Genomic DNA, 23,623 nt, shown 5'->3' on the forward strand with positions numbered 1-23,623 from the left:
ATATAATTGTTAAGGCAAAATGTCTAAATGTACAAGTTCTATACTTCCCACCACCTATAACACATACACACATACACACACACATGCCCTCATCATAATATTTTCAAAAGCCTTACTAAATCACTGAAGATCCAAAGGTACCATTTAATATACTTCCAGGGACGCCTGGGTGGCTCAGCGGATGGGTGTCTGCTCTGCCTCAGGTCGTGATCCCAGGGTCCTGGGATTGAGTCCCACGTTGAGCTCCCTGCACAGAGCCTGCTTCTCCCTCTGCCTATATCTCTGCCCCTCTCTCTGTGTGTCTCTCATGAATAAAAAATAAAATCTTTAAAATAATAATAATAATATACTTCCAAAAGTTATGAAGATTTTGTTTCCTGGGGGTAATACACACACAAGCGCGCATACACACACACACACACACACACACACATATACTATATGTATATATATGTATATAGAAAAGTGTTGCAAAACATTCTTAAATCATATGAACCAAGCCTTAAGTTTAGAAATACAAAATTAAAACCATACTGAGACATACTTTCTCACTTGTCAATTTGGCAGAAATTCCAAAATATGAAAGGCTAGTCTGCTGGGAAGGCTAAGGGGGAAAAAAATCACTCTCCCAAAATACTGATGGTAATACAAAATGGTATATTTGCTATGGACAGAAAACTCAGTACCCAAATCACCTACTCATTTACTCTTTGTTCAAGGAATCCCACTTCTAGGATTATCACAGAGTTTCACATGCAAAAATTCAATATGGTTATGTGCTGGCCTCCTCATTGAGGATAATTTATAATAGCAAAAGACTGAAAAATAGGCAAATACATAGAAGACTCACTGCATAAATGATGTACGACAGGAATGGGGTAGATAGCCAAATATGCCATTACATACCAAATACTGTTATGGAGAGATGTTCAGGATCTGTTATGAAGTGTAAAAAACTAAGGTGAAGACCGGTGGGAATTGTTTACTGCCTTTTATATAAGAAATGGAAATAAGATGGATGCATGGATGGATGGATGGATGGATGGATAGACAGATTTGCTTAACTTTCCAAGAATAAACAACAATGAAAGAATAAGCTATAAAAAAAACTATTAAAAAAAGATTACATACCAAAAAAGGAATAAAAGAAAAGGGAGAAGACAGGAATGAAGGCTACATTTCTCTGAATGTGTCTTTATATACATTTGACTTTGGAACTTTGTAAATGCTGTTCATAATTATAAAACAAAATGGAATTATATAGAAGAAAAACAGTTCCTAAAACCTTAAAATGCATTAGTATGAATATATCTAACTATATATCAAGTTCATGGCATAACCACATGGAGAGCAGTTATTTCCAGTGACCTTAACACAGTTACCACTGTACATTCTTCATGGGATAGATCCTAAGGACAAGAAAAACCACAACCACCATAAAAATAAAAACAAAATTACCTTAAACTGTTAATTCAGTAATCTCACCTTAGCAATAATATTAGTGTTGTTATTTTAAAATTTAATAGATATGGTGAGGGGATCCTCAGGTGGCTCAGTGGTTTAGTGCCTGCCTTTGGCCCAGGGCATGATCCTGGAGTCCCAGGATAGAATCCCACATCAGGCTCCCTACATGGAGCCTGTTTCTCCCTCTGCCTGTGTCTCTGCCTCTCTCTCTGTCTCTCTGTCTCTCTCTCTGTCTCTCATGAATAAATAAATCTTTAAAAAAAATAGATGTGGTGAGATTAAGCAAATAAATAAATTGAATGTCAAGATTTTCAGCATAAGAAAAATCAGTGAAGTAAAGACAGTGTAGTTTATAAAGCTGTTATCTAAGTAGGAAGTCACTATTTGACTTCCTTTAAAAAAAAGTCATATTTTCTTGCTTTGCCCCTTGAGAAGGCTTAGAAATAATGAGAATAGCATTGATCCAGTAGCACTGAGCATCCCCTAGGAGACTATGATTTAAGGTAAGCATCAATATCTCAAATAAGACCAAAAAAAGTACTAGCCATGAAGAAAATTATAAAATCTGCTAATTTAAATAAATTTTTTTCATCAGAAGACACTATATATACAGAAAGTGAAAAGATATGCTGCAAATCAAGAGAAAAAATTTGCAATAATTTAACAAAGGGTTTGTATTGGAAATACATTAAAAAACAACAAATAAATTTAAAGAAAGAAAATACCCAATGTAAAAAAGGGCAGTAGGCAAAAATATCAATAGGAATTTCACAGAAAAGGAAACAAAAATGACCTATAAACGTGGAGAAATGCTTAATTTCAAAGACATACAGATTAAAAGGTCAACAAGGGGATGCCTGGGTGGCTCAGTCAGTTCAGCATCTGCCTTCAGCTCAGGTCATGATCTTGGGGTCCTGAGATCTAGCCCTGTGTGGAACTCCTCAATGAGTGGGGAGTCAGCTTCTCCCTATCCTTCTGCTGCTGTTCTGTTCATGCTCTCTCTCGCTTGCTTGCTCGCTCGCTTTCAAATAAATAAATAAATAAATAAATAAATAAATAAATAAATAGTCTTTTTAAAAAAATGCCTCAATGAGATTATATTACACACCAGAAGTGGGAAATCTTAACCACTGCTGAATTGAGTAAATTGTTCCAACTGCTTTGGAAAGGGATTAGATGTTACTTGAAACATTTAAAGATAACACATGTTCTACAACCTAGTAAATACATCAGAGGTTAAAAACATTCTTGGATGTAGAAGGTCCCTATACAAAAAAATCAGAGTACCGTTGCTTTGCTGCAAACTGGAAATACTCCAAATGTTCATCATATTGTGATACTATATATTCAGGTAATTGAATACTTTATAGCAATGAAAATGAATAAGCTATTTCTACACTATCAACATTGATAAATGTCAAAAAAAATAATTTTAGGAGAAGAATGTACATAATATAATTCTATTTGAATAAAGTCAAAAGCAGGCAGATTTAAAAATACATTGTCTGGGGATGTATACACAGATGACAATGTAATAGAAAAGTGGGTAAACAGCCACACAGAATTTAGCAGATGCTTACTCTTGGTAAGGAGGAGGATGAGATTGGAGGCTTCCAAGGCACAGCTAATGTTCTATTTCCTAATCTGTGAGGTGGGTTCATAAGTGGTATTTTTTTTCTATTTTTTCTTAAATTGTGCATATACATTTTATTCTTTCATATGTATGGTACCATTCTTAATTTTAAAAATAAAGGCAAAAAAATTAAAGGCAAATTACAAACTGAAAAATAATGTTTTCACTTTATATCAGACAATGAACTAATTTCCTTAATATTTAAAGAACTCTTAAAAGTTGATAAGAGAAAGAATAAGAAAAATAAATAAGGCATATGAACAGTTTACAAAAAAACAAATCCGAAGGTTTTTAAACATGCTCAGCCTTACTCCGGATAAAAGAATTACCAATATAAACTACAATGAGATACTGTTTTTCACCTATCCAAATGGAAATAAACTCAGTGTTTAATATGTTGTTGAGGCTGTAAGAGTGTCTATTAAAATAAGCCCAACGAAGACAATTTGGCAATATTTATTAAAATCTAAATCACTTCTAGGTATCTATCCTCACCACATACAAAGTAATGTGTCCAAGATTGATTATTGTAACATGTTGTAACAGCAAAAGACTAGAAAGCACCTAAAAGTCTATCAGTACAATACTGGTTAAAATATAATGTATCTAGTAACAGGATGATGGGATTTAAGGAGGGCAACATGAAGTAATGAGCACTGGGTGTCATATGCAACTGATGATAACTGAACTCTGCATTTGAAACTAATGATGACTATATGTTGGCTAATTGAATTTAAAGTTATATATAATATATATATATATAGTGTTTAAGAGAATGAGGAAGATTTTTACATCTAAAATGGAAAGGTCACCAAAACAAGTGAAAAATATTAAGGGAAAAGGAATCAAGGTGAAGAGTAGTGCTTACAGGGGCACCTGGATGGCTCAGTGGTTGAGCATCCGCCTTTGGCTCAGGTCATGATCCCGGGGTCCTGGGATTGAGATCAGGCTCCTCGCAGAGAGCCTGCTTCTCCCTCTACCCACGTCTCTACCTTTCTCTCTGTGTCTCTCATGAATAAATACATAAAATCTTTTTTAAAAAGAAAAAGGAGTCGTGTGTATAATCACTACCATTTGTTTAAAAAATGTGTTTATAAGACACATTAAAACATCTAAAGATAGACACAGAAACCAATAAAAGTGGCAGACTGGAAACAAAGTGGCACCTGAGCAAATGGAGGATAGGAGTAAGGAGAATTTGTACTGTAGATCTGAACATAATTTTTTTTAAGATTTATTTATTGAGGCTAGAGGGAGAAGGGAGAGAATCTCAAGCAGACTTCCTGCCCCACGCCCACCACCTTGAGATCATGACCTAAGCTGAAATCAAGAGTCTGATGCTCAACCGACTGAACCACCCAGGCGCCCCACCCCCATCATAATTTTTAAAATCTTGAATAATGACAGTATTACTTATTCAAAAAACAACACAAAGAGAATACTTCTATAAAAAATCAGGTTCTGGTTTTTGCTTTTTTGCTTTTGTTTTCTAGGTTAAAATGCCATTTGTGTTTGTCTTTTCACCAACTCTGCCCAAAGACCAATTTGTAGATCTCAGCCCCAGGCTACTCTGGTGGATTGACTCTTGTCAAGCTGTGCTCTCTAGTTAGCTCAAATTACATATTCAAGTCTGACCATTGCTTTGGGGTAAATGCTGTTAAGCTAATGACTCTTACATTAAACACACAATAATTTTTTTTTAAATCTTAGTTGAATATTTGCTATAAATCAGTGATTCTCAACTATGGGCAATCTCCCTCCAGACATGGCTGGCAATGCCTTGGAAGACACTGTTGGTAATCAAAACCAGGAGGGTGTTACTGATACTAATGGGGAGAGGCTGCGGATGCTGCTAAATATTTTATAGTGCACAACCCCCACAAGAAAGAATTATTTGGCCCAAAATAATCACTAGTGTTTTGGGTATCAAAATCTGTTAACACATCTCTTACAAACCATAAAGTAATAATTATTTTATAAGCCACAGTAGAATCTAGTGCATTTGTTCCATTAGGGACCCTGCCAAAGGAATAACTGAATGGATCTCTGACAACAGGAAAACTAGAAAAATGGCATCCAACTGCCACAAATCACCTTTAAGACCAGTCTTTGTCTTTTTCCAGCCCATGACCCTGTTCCAGATTCAGTTCCTGAATGCTGTTGGAGATCTGTTGGATCTAATTCCCTCGGTTTCTCCCACAAAAAATTCCAGCCTGAAGGTTTTTAAGAGATGGGACATGGGACATTGCTCTGCTCTTATTAAGGTGAGACACATAGCAGCCTCTCTCTTTTTTCCTTGCTCTGGTCCACACAGGCTTTTTCTATATGTCTCCCCAAGTGTGTATCCACACTCCACGCCTCTGGCTCGAGCCATCTATCAGCTCCTGGTTCCTCTATCTAGAAGTTAAGAACTGGAAGGAGCTGATAGAGGGAGTTGTAAGTACAGGATGTTACCTATGTTTCTTCCACCATTCTTCCCATGCGTTTTGAATCTCCTGCTCCCACCTCCCACAGTCTTCCATTTTAGATACTTAAAGGACACATTACAGGTTAATGTTTTGTCCCATGGCCATATTTTCAGATAATATAGCAATGAAAACCCAAATTGACACAATCCCTGGATACTTCCTACACTTGTAGTCAGTGATCTATATACATCTGCGTCATTCACTATGATTCTGGCTATAGGTTCTTCCTGGATTTGAGAACATCTTTTTTGCTCACTCAAGCTGGTATACATACGCAGCCATGCTCAGGATATATAAACACTGGGACTTCAACATCAAAGATAAAGACACCAGCAGTAATCGCCTCTCTTTCAGCAGTTACCCAGGTAAATAAATTTAGAGGGACATCCAAGTACTCTGAGTATTATTTCAGAATGCAACCTTGGTGATTCAAAGTAACTGGAATGGGAGAAGAAATCTTTAAGAGGTCAGTATGCATGAATGAAAATTGATTTTCAGAATGCCTCTTGATGGAATACAGCGCTAGTGCTTTTATTTAATGGGATGGTGTGGACAAAGTTAATAGCTGCCAAAAATTCACTTCAACAAATTCCGAGTGAGGTACAAGGCACTTTACTGGGCTCGGCGGTGGAAGCCAGGATCGGCGACAGAGATCCTGCTCTCAGTATCTCCTCAAGGGCCTGTTTCTCTTATTCATCACAGTATCCACAGAACTTAACCTTGTGTGTGGCACCTTGTACTTAATCCATTTTTGCTGGATGAATGGATGAGTGAATATGTAAGCTTATAAATCTCACACTAGCAAGATAAGTACAATACAGATAAAAATAGTATTATTGCCGGGTACTTTGTGTGCTACAGCAGGAACGTAAGGAATGTTATGAGTACTCAAAAGAGGGTCAGCTCACATCGGATTGTCAAGGAAAGGAGAGAGAGATTGACACTTGAGATGAATCATGAATGATGACTAGAATTGGAACAGGTAGAAATGGGTGGGAAGGACAGACTCTGTGGAATAGGAGTTGCAATCCCCTATTCTTAGAGGAGCCAGGCAGATGATGTAAAACGGATCGAGGGGGGCTGGTATAAGAAAATAAAAGTTCAAACAGTTGTAGCAAACATATGACCCACTGAAAGGGCTCCAGGTGCTCAGCTCCCACTGTCTGTTGGCACTCAGCAGTATGGAAATCAGTGTTGCTAGATCCTCCAACTGCTGAAGATAGAAATATGGATTTAAGAAAACCCACTGGGTGAACCCAACAAAACATGTCTGCTAGCTGGAATCACCCCCTCGATTGTAGGTTTGCAACCTCTTCAGGGAACATCATGGGTAAAGAGAAGGAAAAAATTCTTACTAAATATCTGAAAGTCCAACATGGAGACAAGGTGGACACTTCTGACCTTTAATTACATATGTGTAACTTACAGGGTGGTTGTAACAACCATCTGTTGTATCTATGGACCTTTGTCAGAGTATTATCCCCCACTCCTGGTATTATTGTTCCTAATAGAATTGATACCATCGCATTAGGACTTCTGACCAGTGGCATAACTTGATATTTTTCTGTGCTTGTGACCTGATCCTTCCTTTCAAAACACTTTGATTTCATCTTTCTTGGTGCTTGCTTAACTGTTTTAGTATTGAGGGGGACTGGGCACTCGTCTCTCAGAGTTAGACCGTGTTTTGATTCTTTGTATTCCTTTAGAATGAAATTTAAGAACTACAGAAGACTGAGGCTAGTCTAATAGTCATATTCTTCCTCTTATTTGTAATAAAATGCAATGTTCAGATGTTACCTATACTGCTTTGAAATCTCTGCAGAATGATGTTCTTCCATAGTCTTAACAAACCTGGATCCCAAAGGTAGTGATGGGGAAGGACATGGAGGAAGTTCCTATGAAAGGTATAACACTTAACATCTGCACATATGTATATATATTTTCAGAATACATAGACACATAGATAATAGAGATTTTTTGAGCATTTAAACTGAGAGAAAACACTTTTTCTAACCCCAAAGTGTTTTTATAGGAGCTTGTATAGCAATGTGATTCATATTTTAATTGGACAGTTTTGTTCTCAGTAGCAAACATGAAAAACATGTAGGATCTTATTTCTATGACGAAGAATTGTTTGATTAAAGGATCAGCCACTTTGGATTCATCCAATACATGTGGGGCTAAACTTTGCCAAGAACTTAATTCCATGTGTGCTGTTGATTCCAGAACAAAGCTGGATGGCTTGTTTGTGTGGTGGGGGTGGTGGGGGTGGTGGTGGAGGAGGAGGAGTGCCATCATAGATGGAGTGGATTAGGAGTGTGGTATCAGGACCCAGAGGCTGTTCGTGACATGAGCAAGGGTATTAAGAATTACTGAGTCAGAACAGAAGCTATAACAAGTCATGAAATATTTGTGACTTGGCTGAGAGGTACGTGTTTAAGATGACAATAACTGGGCTGATACAGAAACCATTATACTAAAGATAAAAATAACTTTGACTATTTCAAATGCACCTGTCCATACTTTTACAATACATCATGAGACCCCACCCCACCCGATTCTGTGGAAGTGACCATCAAGATGATTGCCATGAAAAACACAAAGGCTTCAAGACACAAAGACATTTTTTTGTTCTGAGGTTGTCAAAAAGGAGAATGGTAGAGCTTGGACAGCTATAAACTGTTCCTCCATGGACAAAATCCAATGATTTTATTTTGGCAAGCCTCAGTTTTCTCATCTTTGGAATGAAACTAATATAAAGGCTTACTTCACAAAGCTGTAAACATTATGCAATTTACTTATTCATCTACAATTTTCTATGAAGTTGTTGTGTTAGGCAAAGTATTTATGATGGGAAATAGGACAGACATATTCACTATTCTAATAAAATTTGTATTCTGGTGAAAGAGACAAAAAAGCAATGATTAAAGCATAATTTGTGTAATAATAGGGAAAGACTACTTTGGGGATGTTGAGATAGTTTCCAAGAGAAAGTAAAATTCAAGTTGAGACACAAAAACAAGTATAAATTGGCCCACAAATGGGAACAATGGGATGATAAAATGTTCTACGTGGGCCAAACAGTGAGTGTAAAGGCCTGTAGGCAAGAAAAAAAAAATGTGGAGAAGGCCCGAATGAGGAAATGGAGGATAATGCAAGACCACGAAAGTGGCAAGTGATAGAAGAGACATTAATAGATTTGCATTTTAGAATTACCTGGCCCATGAGAGGAGGAGGACAAGAGAAGCTGGCAAGAGAAGCCTTGGCAATTTAGAAGCCTGAGGCAATAATCCAGGTGCATCAAGCCACGTAAGGTTTTGTAGATGGTCAGTCAGTACGTGGATGGAAGATTGTGATCCATCATCAAGAAGAGAAAAATATCAACAATGACTGCTGAATTACTCTAGCAATTCATGAATTTCATACTCCCGCATAAGAGAATAGAAGAAACAATAGTAATCTAGCACACCCAGACTTATCTAAATCTCATGCTCTGTGTTCACCAGAGCCCTAGGTGACTCCATAATAAAAATGGAGGTGGTTCTGTCAAGGAAACTAATGTAATAACCCCTCTCTTAATCTAGATGAGGTAAGGTGACGTGGTAGCTTAATAGTCTCCATCCTTTCCAGATTGTTTTTTTTAAAAAGTGGTAAAGAATTTCCTTTATCCTTGGGGAAATTATTTCACCTGAAGATACTAACATGATATGTCCTGAGAAAGTCAAAAGTAGATTACAAGTAGGCCAGGGGCTGATAAACCTCAGGACTACCCTCAGGCCCAGGTGAGTGATGGTTCTTCTTTGAAGTGCATTCCTCAAAATTTCCTAAGTGCCCCCTCCAGAACCTCGAGACCAGCCAGGTTGGCAGTACTAGGGCATCCTGGCACTGGCCTGTGTCCCATGTGTGCCTTATTTAGGGGGTGCCTGGGTAGCTTAGGCAGTTAAGTGTCCAATTCTTGATCTCAGCTCAGGTCTTGATCTCAGGGTTGGAGCCCTCTTTAAAAAAAAAAAAAAAAAAAAAAAAAAATCCCCAGCCCATGTGTGTCTTATGTAGGGAAGCACTTTTACAGAAATTTTCAAAATGCCCTCCTAGTGCCCAGGACCAGGAAGGATAGCAGAGCCATCAAGGTGAGGCTAAGCTGAGACAGGAACCCATGTGAGCTCTTCCCCTCCATCCCTACCCAAGCAACAAGATATTGCTCATCAACATAAGGGGCTCTGGGACTCCAGCCTCCAGGATGGCCCTGGTGAGCAGATCCTTTCTGCTGCCATCACAGTGTATTTTCTGCATGATTGTGCTGACAGTGTTGGTGACATGATGATTTGAGAGGCCCTCATATCAGACACAACCTGTGTTCAGAGCTCTAGGCTACAGAGATTGCTCTTACCCTTGGGCTTAAGCATGTATGTGGACCTGGTTGTCACTGATGTACCACGTCCTTTCAACAGCACTGGAGGGTGGCAGAGGAGGCAATGAGTGAAAGTTACCCTGTGCTCCAGTGCGGGTCTCTCGGGACGGTCACCCCACCCCCACCCCCACTGGCTCTGAATCATGTGTTCAGTGGTCCTCTGGGGAGCGTTAGGCCTGGCCCTTTTAAAGGCTCTTGAGAATTTTGCTCCACGACACAAACAGACCTTTGCAGCAGATGTCATGCCCCACAAGGCAATTTCCTATTCTCTCAGGTCAGTCTTCAGCTGGATGGACATTCCTTGTGGGATTGGGACTGCTCTTCTGGCTCCGCCCACAGGCTTCTCACCTATCCTGCCCATTGGTGGGGGTGTGTGGAAGGTAGGGTTTAGTCAGTATGGAAAGAAAGCACATTCTAGGAATGCAATGATTACAGCATAAGAAGTCCAAGAGAAGACAGACACAGACGGAAAATCTGTTGATGTACGTTTATGCTATAAAATTCTGAATGGCGCTTTAATGACCAGAAAGGGAGTTCTCATTCACTCTTTTCTGGACATTCTTGGTAAGATTTGCATCTGTGGTCATCATTAATAAGTACAGTAATGCTTTTTGAGAGAGTCCTTAGAAGCAAGTGTTCACAGGTGGCATGATAGACTGCAGACTTGCAGAGTCATTAAGTAAATGGTGTTAGGGAACTGCAGAGGCAAAGAAATCTATGTTGTTTCAGTACAAACAGGTTACAAAGAGTCTTGGCTTTATTAATTATAACAATATTGCTACCTTTTTCCATAGTGGGCAATATAAAATTATTCAGGAACAATGCACTTAATAATAAAGAATGTAGAGAGTTAGTACCTGGACACTTTAAAGAATCTTTATGTGTGCTGATCAGACAATAGACAAGTATATTGGTATCTTTCTCTACCCATTATTCCAAATCTTCATTTATAAGTCTCTATACCTCCTATGGGCCTATGAATTTTATAATCTGCCTTTTCATCAAATTGAGCCCTGCAAAAAATAATTCACCTGGGGCTCTGGAAGCTCTAAAGAAGGTAGCCCTGGATAACCTTGTTCTAGAAGCATCCCATCCGGTTTTGAATTGCCATGGTCTGTTTTACCTGACAACTGAGGAAGATAAAAGCCCCGTTTATCCTCCTCCAGGATAAACCAACTATTGATTTTGGTTATGCAGTCAAGAGCCAAAGAAGTAAGACATAGAAATCCCATAGGGAATGGCAGCACTAAAAAAGGTAGTTGATACTACTGTATGAAGACTTCACTGCCAAAAGGTCTACTGATTTTGACATTGAATCTTTGAATAAATTCAAAGTAAATCAACATATCAGTAATACTGAGTCTTTCAATCCACAAATATTGTATCTGCATTTATTTAGGTCTTCTTTAATTTGAACAATGCATTATAAAGGGTCTTGCATGCTTTTAGTTATTTTTATATCTAAATAATTTCTGATGCTACTATAATCAAAAATGATATTTTATTCCTTTTCCAGTTGTTCATTGCTTTTATAGTTTATTGCTTCATAACAAGCCTCTTCAAAAATTAGAGGCTCAAAATAACAATAATCCGTATCTCATGGTTTCTATGGACCAGGAATTTAGATTTGGACACAGTGAGGATGGCTTGTCTGTACTTCTCTGTATCTGGGTATTTAGCTGCAGACGCAAAGACGGAGGGTCTGAAATCTACAAGAGCTTAACTGAAGGTAGAGGAGGATATACTCCCGAGGTGACTCACTTACATGGTTGACAAGATGGTGCTGGCGAATCGGTTCCCCTCTACATGGGCCTCTCCACAGGACAGCTCAAGTAACCTCATGGCAAGGTGTCTGGCTTCACCCAGACCAAGTGATCCAAAAGAACAAGGCAGAAGCAGCAATGCCTATTATGACCTAGTCTCAGAAGTCATACATGGTCACTTCCACCACATTCTATTCATTAGAAGCACATTATTATGACCAGCCCACATACAAGGAAAGGAAATTAGAATCTATTTTTTCAAGGGAAGAATGTCAAAGAATATATGAAAAATTTGAAACCATCACAATATAGAAATATGATTTTTTTTGTGTATTTACTGTGTACCTTGAGACTTTTCTAAGTGCACTTGGTTCTAACAACCATTTTGTAGATTTCTTGGGCTTTTTCTGTATACATAACCATGCCATCTCTGTGTAAAGACAGTTTTACTTCTTCCTTCCCTTATATGTCTCTGTTTTCTTGCACAATTGCACTGGTAGGACCTCCAGGACAATGTAGACTAGAAGTGGCATAAAAATCCTTTCCTGATTCCTGATCTTAGGGGAGAAGTATTCAGTCTTTCACCATAAAGAATAATGTTAGTTGTAGGTTTATGGAAAATACCCTTTGTAAGTTTAAAGAAGAACACCCCTCCATTTTGTTTAATGTGGTTTTGTGAAATTCTCAGCTTCTATTAAAATGACCATATATTTCTCCTTTACTAACATGGTGAGTTCCATTGGTTGACTTTCAGATGTGAAACCAACCTGGCATTCCTGGGATTAACCCCATTTAGCCATAGTATTCTTTTATTTATTCTTTAATCAACTTACTAATATTTTGTTAAGAATTTTTTCATTTGTATTTGTGAGAGATATTGGTCTGTGGTTTCTTGTAATAGTTTTGGTGTCCTGGTAAGCCTGTCCTTATAATCTGAGTTTGGAATTATTTTTTTTTTTATTCTGTGTTTTCTGAAAGAGTTTGTGTAGGACTGCTAATTTTTTTTCTTAAATGTTTAATAGAATTCATCAATTAACCTATCTAGACATGGGGTTTTTTGTTGGAAAGTTTTTAACTATGAATACAATTTCTTTTATTGATACAGCACTATTCTAATTCTTCTTGTGCCACTGTTAAAAATTCTTCAAGGAATTTGTTCATTTCTTCAAAGTTATCATGTTTGTAAAATGAGGAAAATGAGTAAAGTAAAATGACCTAAAGCTATTTATAGTATTTTCTATGAGCCCTTTAATGTCTGTATCTGTAGTTAAGTCCTTTTAATCATTCATGGTACTATATCTTCTTTTTTGTTATTTAGTCTAGCTTGAGATGTGTCAGTTTTACTGTATTTTCCAATACCCAGATTTTATTTTCATTGATTTGTTTCCTATTGTTTGTTCATTCATCCTCCTTGTTGATTTCCATTCTTATCTTTATCATTTTCTCTCTTGTACTTTGTGCTTAATCAACTTTTTTTTCCAACAAGGTAGAATCCTATATAATTATCTTTCTTGCTTTCTACTAGAAGAAAATAAAACTATAAATTTCCTTCTAAGCACTCCTTTCAGTGCATCTGACAAATTTTGATATGTTCTATTTGCATTTTCATTCGATTTAGAATATTTTATAATTTCTCACATGATTTCTTTGATCTGTGACTCACTTGGAAGTGTACAGTTTAATTTCCAAAAATTTGGAGACTTTCCAGATATCTTTGCCTTTTCCTTCTTATTTAATTTTGTTATAAGTAGGCTGGCTTTCCTTTGAGCTTCCTGATACCCAATGCATAATTTCTTCAGAGCCCATATTCATATTCCATATTCATTTAGTCCACATTTAACCTGCACCCCCAGAGCCAGCACATAGCCTTGCCCTTTGTAATCATTGAATAAATATTTATGGAAGCAAAGAAAGAAGAAAGAAGGAAAAAAAAAGGAAGGAAAAAGGGGGAATGGAAAGAAAAAAAGAACAGAAGGGAGACAGATAATGGATGAGGCACTCCAGTGTGAACAAGGGGGATAGAAGGGTAAACAAAGGAAAAGGTGGAGGTGAGGGCTGCCAGAGACATGATCTTTTCTCTACGTACTGCTCTCTCTCACAACTTTCATTTGAAACCAGGAGTCCAAGATGTGCAGGAATTGTTGTCAAGGCATTTCAGATGCAATCCTGTATGTTCAGCCTAGAGGTTGGACCTTGAAGCTACTTCTTGGTAGCTACCTTGATTACAATGACTGGAGTAGGACCTAACTAGTTTTATGGGATTTAGGTAGTCCTCAAGTTTTAAGTAAATTGATATAAACTTGTGTGTACTCAACTTGTTATTGAAATAAAAAGAAAAAACAGTATTTGTTTATTTCCTACTTATGTGCCTGCCATTGTGACTGGTGCTATGCTAAATATTTGGTGTGTGTGACGTCATTTAGTTTTCATGAAAACCTAACAAGGAGGATATTGTATCTGCATTTTCAGAAAAAAAAAAAAAACAAGTTCAGAAAAAAATAACATGCTCAAAATCACTAGATTCAGTGGTTGGGGACTGAGTTGAAACACAATATATCTGACTATAAAATATCCATTGTTTGTTGGTGTTGTTCTTTCAGAAACAATTCATTTTGCTTTTAAGTTAAAGGGTTAAAACTAAAAAAGAGCCATGAGCTCAAGACCTCCCAGGCACGCCATGGGGTGGAGCTTTTGCACAGGGAACAAAGCTGGAATATATTCAAAGTGTTTTAATTGAGGATTCCAGTAATAATGATTCCTAAGAGGCTGGGTCTTCAGGTTTAATTATCTGTAAGTGAGGTTCTCTGGAATGCACTTAGTGTGTCTCATCAAGACTGCAAGCATTGCTACTTTGCATAACATCCAGGCATCCCATCACCTCCCTCGCACACATACACACACCCTTGGATTTAAAATTCTCAGGGGAGATTGCTAAAAATGCAAATTCCAAAGAGTCATCCATAGAAATTCTTACTGAGTTGGTCTGCGCTGGAGCATTTGTAACAAACATACCAGGTGATTCTAAAACACTGGATCCAAGCCCATCCACTGAGACTCTGGCAATTCTATTGGTCTGTAGCAAAGACTTTGCTCAGTCTTTTCTTGTATTAAGTTCAAATACTTTAAAGTGAGTGCACAGGAAGAAGAAAGAAGAGTCTCAAACCTCCAAGAAAATGTAGCTGCCTCTCTCATAATCCATAATGTTATTACCTGCCTAAATTACAAAATTGCCTACTTAGTATACAATAATTACTTTTACTGATTTCATGTTACCTCTTTTATCTCAGATACTTTCATCCTAAAGCTGAAATATATACACTTTGAAAGTTCATACACACCAAGATTTATGTCTTCTGCTTTTTAAAACATAGAACCAAGGGAGGAAAAGAAAAGTAGAACAAGGGTACCTCTTTCAAAGAATTGCAGATAGATTTTATAGCACTTCATTTCTGTTTTCTTAAGTGCCATTCTTTCATTCTCTGGCACCACCCAGGGAACTGAGGCCTTCCTTTGCCCAGGCCATACCTATCTCTCTCCACTCTACCCTGTTTAAACATGCAGCTCCCCATGACTCACTCTCTTTTTCATTGTTTCTACTGTATTTCCTCCATTGTGTGTGTTAAGAGTTGTTGCCATCTGCAAGACTACATATTTGTTCCCATCATGTCTGTCAAGTATTCAGTATAGTGGTAAAGGCATGTGTTGACAGTTAAGTCTTTGGTTTATTCCTGAAAATGCTGTTTATTAGCTTTAAATGGCTGAGCATTTTAAAAAGTGGCTCATTGAAGTGCCATTTTGGTGACGATCAGATGGTGTTCCTCCTTCTAAAGCAAGGTGTTCGGTGTATGGTAGGTACACAGTCAATGTTAGTCACCACTATCTCCTCTTTCTTCCTTAGATTTAACAGTTATTTTTTGAGCACCTACTCTGTGTCAAATCCTCTTTTTGGTGCTGGAGTGAACAACACAGAAAAAGTCCTTGCCCCGATGGAGCTTACATGCTATGGGATAGATGGAAAAGAAAACAGTAAACAAATTAACATAAAGTAAATAAGATAATTCATTATTGAAGAAAAACAGATTTCGTTTTGATGTGAATGATAACAGACTATGGATTAAATATAAAGCTAACTTCTTTATAGTCACTCTAAGTAATTTTTAAGAGACCTACTAATTCCTTTATGTGGACCACTGCAGGATATTCAGACTTTACAGTACAGGCTTTGTGTGCTTGAATGCACAATAGTATGAATCCTTCATTGATCACATTCCTACTGCAAGATTAGGCAGAAATGTGCTTAATAAATACTTCCTTGATTGAAGAGTAATCACTGGAAGGAGAAGTGGAGATTGACTGCTACCAGTTAGGAATCTTAGCAGGAAGACAAGCAAATAAATGCCATTCGGGAAGGTGGGAAGACTGAGTCCTTTGTTAAGCAGGCAAAATAAATGGCTGTAGGATTTTATGTCCTGGGATAATAGGGCTTCCCTTCCTAAGAGTGAGGAAGCAGAAGAGCCTCCAGCTGCCACTGTAAAGCAGAGGTTCTGGTAGAGCTTGGAGGGGAGCCGAGAGAAGCTCGGAGGGTGGTCTGGGCATGAGCCTTCTGGAAAAATCTCCTGAAGGAATTCTGATATAGTCTCTGAATTGGGAATTACTGTGTAGTGCTGGGGACATACTCTGTGTGTCATACATGCTTATTCACTGGTTATCATGCTGGCTTAGAGACTCAGGCAGACAGCCTAGCACAGGTTGGTGCTCTCCATAGGGCAGAGAAATGATACTGTCCCTCTTCAGTAGTGGGAAGAAGTTAAGTGGAAAGACTGAGAGCATGGTACAAAATTATTTTGTTTTCCCTTAAAAGAGGAAAGAAAAGAGAGTCCCCAAAGGTCAGATGTGTTAAATCAAATGGCAGTAAGACCTTTTAAAACAAACTGTGTTATATAATTGGATTATTAATAAATTGTATCACTTTGCTTTTCCCACATAAAAAAACAATCTCCAAACCTTTGTGGCTTGAAACAATATGTGACTATTAATGCTTTTGAGTCCACAGGTCAGCTAAGTGGCTCTTTCTAGACACCTCAGCTGCTCGTGTTCATGCATCTGTGGTTGTCTGTGGAGTGGGTGTGCAGCCTTGCTGATTTTGGAAGAACTCCCTTGCATGTTTGGAGGTTGGTGGGCTAGAATTTGACCTTGGCTAAAATGGTTGGTCCTCCTCCACACAGTCTCTCACATAGAAACCAGACTCGACTGGACTTGTCTACAAGACAATAACAAGGTCCCAGGAGAGTAAGCAGCAATGTGCAAGGTTTCTTGAGGCCTAGCCTCAGAATTCGCACATTCTGTTAGCCAAAGCCAGATCCAAATCCAGCCCAGATTTAGGAGATACAGAAACAGACATCTTTGGATGGGAGATGCTGCAAAGTCACACTGCAGAGAATATGGAGGGGTGTGTGTGTGTGTGTGTGTGTGTGTGTGTGTGTGTGAAGAAATGCAGCATAGCTATTTTTATAATCACAATCCATACTACTGACACTGAGTTGTATGTTACTTATGTTCTTGGTCAACACTGATTCTATTCTTTGGGGGGGAAATTAGTGTGTTTGGTCTTTGGAGCTTTAGAGAAGCTAATTAATGCAATATGGGAAATTGCACATTGTAAACGCCCCTGATAGGATACCAAAGGTACATTATTGTGCTAAAACAATGGGTCTAAAAAAATAAATAAATAAATAAATAAATAAAACAATGGGTCTAAATAGCATCAGAGGGTGGTGATCACTTTTTTTATGATTCAAGTGTTTTAAGTCTTGAGATTTATTAACCGTCAGGGTTCCCTTTTATTTCTTAATAAATTCAGCAATGAACTTAACATGAAATGTTATTTGCAGGCTGGCTTTCATTCTTGACTGTGTCACTTTCTCCTGATCTAAAACAGTCTGCCTTTCAAAACTGCTAATGATAGATAGAAGCAAGATGCTACCAAAGAGTATTTTTTTCTATGTAATGTTTCAGGACTTTGTCCTCCCACTCAGCCTTTTCCTTTTTTCATCTTAAACTCTAAACTATAGAATTAACCTTCTTGATTTGTTTTGCAGGCCAATTCACTGTCATTGTTCCAGAGTTCTGGGTGGCCTACATTTTTCCATCTTTAGTAAATAGTCTTGCTCTTGAAGGAACCACGGCGCCTTCCATGTTAGTATTATTCACACATATCAAAGAACGCCTGCCCTCTGGTGTTCATAGAGGTTGCTACAAGGCGTGAATTAGCAAGTTTATTATGCCAGAAATACGACATTCCACTTCATGGAGATTTTCTACCAGAGAGCTTGCCCAAGGCTGCCAAGTATGGTTGTGCAGTTTGAACACTGCAAAACAACCACAGCCTGAGAGGTGAATGGTCATTGAAATCCAACCCACACTTTGCTTGTGAAGCCATGCATCCAGTGTCCTGGCTGTATCTTCCAAGAGGAGTTGCCTATTAAAATTTCATTCAAGGGAGCCATCCACTCATCAAGCCTTATCCCACGTGGAGTGTGCAACTTTCTGTCATTTATGCAAACTTCTGATGGGCCGGTGACAGCCTTGTGGAGGTTCATTATGAGCTGGTTGGACACTGCTTTCATCATGTACCCTTCTGACTCAGAAATCTCTAGAAATTAAAATTACTCCATTAGCACTGAATGACATCACTTAGTCCCAGGTTATCAGAGGAAGGGAATAAGGAACAGAAGCGAAGTATGAAGTGCCAAAGTTATTAGTTGCAATGCAGGGAACTAAAATGCAGGCTTTCTGACTCCCATTGCAGCTCTAAGTGCTTATCTTTAGCTTCAGGTGTTCCTATTATTTGTTTGCACCCTACCTATCCCTACCAGGCCTAGAAGAGATGCAGAATGAATGAATGAATGAATGAATGAATGAATGAATTTTCAAATATATTTTCTTTTTTTTATTTTAATTCCAGTGTAGTTAGCATGAAGTGTTATATTAGTTTCAGGTATATAATATAGTGATTCAACACTTCCATACATCCTCTTATGCTCATCACAAGCACCCTTCTTAATCCTCATCACCTATTTCACCCATCTCCCCACCCACCTACCTCCCCTCTGGTAACCATCTGTTTGTTTTCTGTGATTAAGAGTCTGGTTTTTTGGTTTATCTATCTTTTCCCTTTGTTCTTTTGTTTTGTTTCTTAAATTTCACATGAGTGAAATCATATGGTATTTGTCTTTCTCTGACTTATTTCACTTAGCATAATGCTCTCTAGTTCCATGTATGTCATTGCAAATGGCAATTTCGTTCTTTTTGATGGCTGAGTAATATTCCATTCTATGTATATACCACTTCTTCTTTGCCCATTCTTCTATCAATGGACACTTGGGCTGCTTCCATAATTTGATTATTGTAGATAATGCTGCAGTAAACATAGAGATGCATGTATCCCTTAGAATTAGTGTTTTCATATTCTTTGGGTAAATATTCTGTGCAATTCCTGGATCATAGGGTAATTCTATTTTTAATTTTTTGAGGAACCATGATGTCTTCCATAGGAACTACACCAGTATGCATTCCCACCTACAGTGCACAAAGAAGGGCTCCTTTTTCTCTACATCTTTGCTAACACTTGTTCCTTGAGTGTTTTATTTTAGCCATTCTGACTGGTGTGAGGTGATATTTCGTTGTAGTTTTGATTTGCATTCCCCTGGTGATGAGTGATGTTGAGCATCTTTTCATGTGTCTGTTGGCCATCTGTATGTATTCTTTGGCCAACTGTATTTTCTAATGATTCTTGGTCTCAACCTCCCAAACTTCCAATCTCCTAGGCCATATCTATTCCTGCTGTACATCTTTGTTCATACCTGTGATGGTCACTGCTCTCTACCTAGTTGACTCCCTTTTTTTAAAGATTTTATTTATGTATTTATGTATGTATGTATGTATGTATTTATTTATTTTTAAATATTTTATTTACTTTTATTCATGAGAGACACAGAGAGGCAGAGGCACAGGCAGAGGGGGAAGCAGGCTCCCTGCAGGGAGCCTGATGTGGGACTGGATCCCAGGACCCCGGGATCACACCCTGAGCCAAAGGCAGATGCTCAACCACTGAACCATCTAGGCATCCTATTTATTTATTTTAGAGACAGAGAGCATGAGTTTGGGGAGGAGCAGATGGGGAGGGAGAGAGAGGGGAAGAACCTCCTGCAGAGTCTGCGTGAGCACAGAGCTCCATGCAGGCTTGACCTCACAACCATGAGATCACGACCTGAGCCAAATCCAAGAGTCAGATTCTTAATGGACTGAGGCCCTAGGTGCCCCATAGTCAAGCCCCATAGTCAACTCTTATACAAGCTTCAAGACTCAGTTCCAGATCTACTTCCTCCATGAAGCTTTCCTACTCCAGCCTTCACTAAGCTAGAAGAAGGAGAGCCATAAAGGCTGAGTGTAGGTGTTCACACTTGTTGGAAAGAGCACTGGACTGGTTCAAGGACCTGCATTCTAAGCCCAGGTCTGTCAGGAGCTGGCTGTCTGGTCCTCAAAGATGCCCTCACCTCTCTGAGCCTCATCTTGTTCTTCCTGATTGCAAAAGCATCAGATACATTGGTGTTCCTCCATGTGTGGCCTGAATAGTGCTGGTGAGGTGGTAGTAGGTGGTTCATGGACAAGCAATTTTGCATGTTAGTAGAAATGTGTTTATTTTAATGTGTTTTCTGAGGAGAAAAAAAGCAAAAACATTAATTCCACAGTCCCTCAAATATTATTGTATGTGACAAGTTAAGTATTTTAAGTTTGAAAAGAGAGTTAATTTAAGGAAAAATAGGAAGTAAATAATAGTACAAGTAATCAGATATGGCAGAAATCATAAGCTGTATTAATTAAAATGGTGGCAGTTTGGGAAGCTCCAAAGGAGGTTTTTACCTTGGTCATTTCTAACTCTCTCACTGGGCCCTTCTCTGATGCTTGTTCACCACTGACGATTCATCCATCACAACTCGTTGTTGGTGTCAGTGTATCCTCTCTCGTTGGTATAGCTGTATCTGATGTACTTTGATTTCTACCACAGTCATCACACATAAAGCACAAAATAGGCCTTTAAAAAAGACTTGTGGCTTTACTGATATTCCTGTATTGCTGCCAACATGTATAAAAAACATTGAATGACCCAGAATGTCAAGATCCTAGTTTCAAAACCATGTTTACTTATGCAAGTATAGATGGTTTTCTTATTCATAAAAACCATGTAGACTCACTATGTAAAATTTGCAAAGTACAGAAAAATAGAGAAGAAAGAAGACATCCATAATCTTATATCCAACAATGAACTCTGTTAATACCCCTCCCTAATTATAAGTTCTCCTGCAAAATCCTAGCTAGTGGGGATCTGTTGCTGTTTATCATTTTGAAAAATTAGAATCATCCTGATTTAATATATTTTTATTGTCCAAATTATAAAATCAAAAAATATCAATAAAGAATCTAGGGTCAGAAGTCCACTGGCATCTTTATAAGTAGCTTTTAAGTAACCACCACAGAGGTGAGCCCAAACTAGGAGAGGCTACTGCAGATCAAGGATCATAATAACCCATACTCTGCAAAATGCATTGTGTATGCAAAGCTCTATACCAATAATGTCGGTTGAATATACCAGCTAAATGTATGCTGATTTGTATATTTGTCTCTCCCATAGGATTTTTGGAGTCTCTGGATGACTTTTACATTCTTAGCAGTGGTTTGATATTGCTACAGACCACAAACAGCGTGTATAATAAAACCCTACTAAAGCTTGTGGTACCCCAGTCTCTCCTCGCATGGCAAAGAGTCCGTGTGGCCAATATGATGGCAAATGATGGCAGGCAGTGGGCAGAGATCTTTTCAAGCCACAACTCTGGTAAGTGGCCGGCAGAAGTAGCTTTTCAGCATGTACGTATGTTTGGATTACGAGTTAACCAGCAGAGCCATATCCATAACCTGGTTCATATTTGGATTACGAGTTAACCAGCAGAGCCATACCCATGACCTGCTTCATGTCCCCCAATGTTTCAGGCACGTATAACAATCAGTACATGGTCCTGGACCTGAAGAAGGTAAAGCCGAAGTACAGCCTTGACACGGGCACCCTGTACATTGTGGAGCAAATTCCTACATATGTAGAATATTCTGACCAAACTGAAGTTCTACGGAAAGGTACTTTCTTCATGCTAGAAGTCTAGAAAGTCTGATGAGTATGTGAGTGTGCATGTGTATATGGTGAGGAATGTGTGGTATGGGACTGTATGATGGGGGTGTGGGTGTGGTGGGGAAGGAAGGATGGGAATGCCATTGCTAGTTACACTGGGAAATAATTAACCAGCGTCAGCACAACATGTAAAATCTGCACCTCAAGCTCTTATAGGCCACTGTATAATTTGGGACAAAGCCAGGCATTTATAGTCTTACAACTTCTCATAGCTCTAATATTACCTTCTCTCCTTGGTTCCTGAGTAAAGCTTTTAGTCAAATTTAGCAGATATTTATAGAAGTGCTACCTTGGCCCAGGCCCCTGGAAAAGTATGGCTGCACGCACAAAATCCCTGACCTTTAGAAGCTCAGTCTAATGAGGAAGTGAAGCACGTAAAACAGCCGTTAGAGCACACAAAGGGAAGAGCAGTCATAATGTGGGCTGCACCACGCCCAGTGGGAGCCACTGTCAGGGGATCAGAGAAGGCAGGTCTGGAGGGCAAGACCAGAGCCTAGACATTTTGAAGCATGGGTCTTAGAGTGATACCACCTTGATTTGAATGAATCTCTGCTCCTCAAAATCTCAGGCAAATTATCTACTCTCTCCAAGCCTCACTTTCTCCATCTGTAACAAGTGGTACAGGTCCACAATCACTTATCTGTAATTTTGAAAGCTCAAAATTTGTTTTGTTCTATTTTTAACTAGCAAACTTAGTAGCAATATGACTTGAACTGACCTCATTTTGGTACAAAAACTACCTGTTTGGGAGTTTGGTAGACTTGATCTATTTAGACCTTATTTCCTCTCCTCCAGGGAGCCTATACATTAGGCTACAGAAATCTCAATGCCTTTGATTATGAGATGTTGCCCACGGAAACTGCCATGTCATATATAATATGCACACTCCGTTGCTGTTCTAAAATCTGCAAAGACCCTGAACTCTGAATTATCTGGCCCCCAACAGTATTTGAATGTGGGAGTGTGGACCTTTGTAATCTCACAAAGTTGTCATGAGAATGAATTGAGATAATTCTTGTAAATTCTCGAGCACAATACCAAGCAAGCACTCTTATCTTGCATCAAACATAGAGTTTGGCACACACAACATACATGCATAGTTGTTGAAGGAATGAGAGTGAAGATGATGTCTGAGTGACTGTTAAAGGTCAAGAAAGAGTTCACCAATTTGACAAGGGGACAAGGTCAAACAAATGGTGGCATGAAAACTGTGATTTGGAGACGGTTAGCTCGAGAGAGCTAGAGGAGGGGCTATGAAGGGGAAGGATGGTGGTGATGGAAAATATCAACGTGTTTGAAAAGGGAGAATAGCCTGGAAGTCAAAGAGAAGGCAGGAGACCAAGTAGGAAGCTATTGCAATAATAGATCAGCTGATAGATGAGGACTAGAATCCTGGGAAGGTATGGACCCTGGGAGACAGGGCTTGGTCCTCAGACTCCCAGGTCCCCAAGAGATTTTATATAGTAACACCAACCAAATGCTCATAGTCTACATAAAATAGTTAATGTGGAGACTTCGATTGCAAAGCAGATCAGTTATACCACCAAGTCTACAGAGACGTCAGATCATCAGGGGTCACTTGGTTAGGATGGCAATTCAAAACTGAGAAGTCAGTTGTCTGACCTTGAAGCCTCATCCATCCAGCTC

The 23,623-nt window shown here is 38.7% G+C and overlaps 1 protein-coding gene and 1 long non-coding RNA gene across 3 annotated transcripts in view; one reads left to right on the forward strand and one right to left on the reverse strand.

Moving 5' to 3' along the window:
• LOC144297186 (uncharacterized) overlaps positions 1-11,953 on the reverse strand; it is a 66,278-nt gene extending 54,325 nt beyond the window's left edge. The window contains exon 1 of the long non-coding RNA XR_013364265.1: positions 11,739-11,953. This is a non-coding gene — a long non-coding RNA (uncharacterized LOC144297186). The remainder of the gene's footprint in view (positions 1-11,738) is intronic.
• The window catches only part of PLBD1 (phospholipase B domain containing 1), a 52,105-nt gene that overhangs the window by 22,670 nt on the left and 5,812 nt on the right, over positions 1-23,623 (forward strand). For both annotated transcript variants that reach the window (XR_013364263.1, XM_077870997.1), the window contains exons 5-8: positions 5,221-5,361; positions 5,786-5,930; positions 21,428-21,628; positions 21,784-21,924. Coding sequence is in view for 1 of the 2 variants with exons in the window: in XM_077870997.1 (XP_077727123.1) it covers positions 5,221-5,361; positions 5,786-5,930; positions 21,428-21,628; positions 21,784-21,924 (628 nt within the window). In the remaining variant the exon portion in view is untranslated. The remainder of the gene's footprint in view (positions 1-5,220; positions 5,362-5,785; positions 5,931-21,427; positions 21,629-21,783; positions 21,925-23,623) is intronic.

Source organism: Canis aureus, chromosome 25 (genome assembly GCF_053574225.1).
Source record: "Canis aureus isolate CA01 chromosome 25, VMU_Caureus_v.1.0, whole genome shotgun sequence".
Classification (NCBI taxonomy): Eukaryota; Metazoa; Chordata; class Mammalia; order Carnivora; family Canidae; genus Canis; species Canis aureus.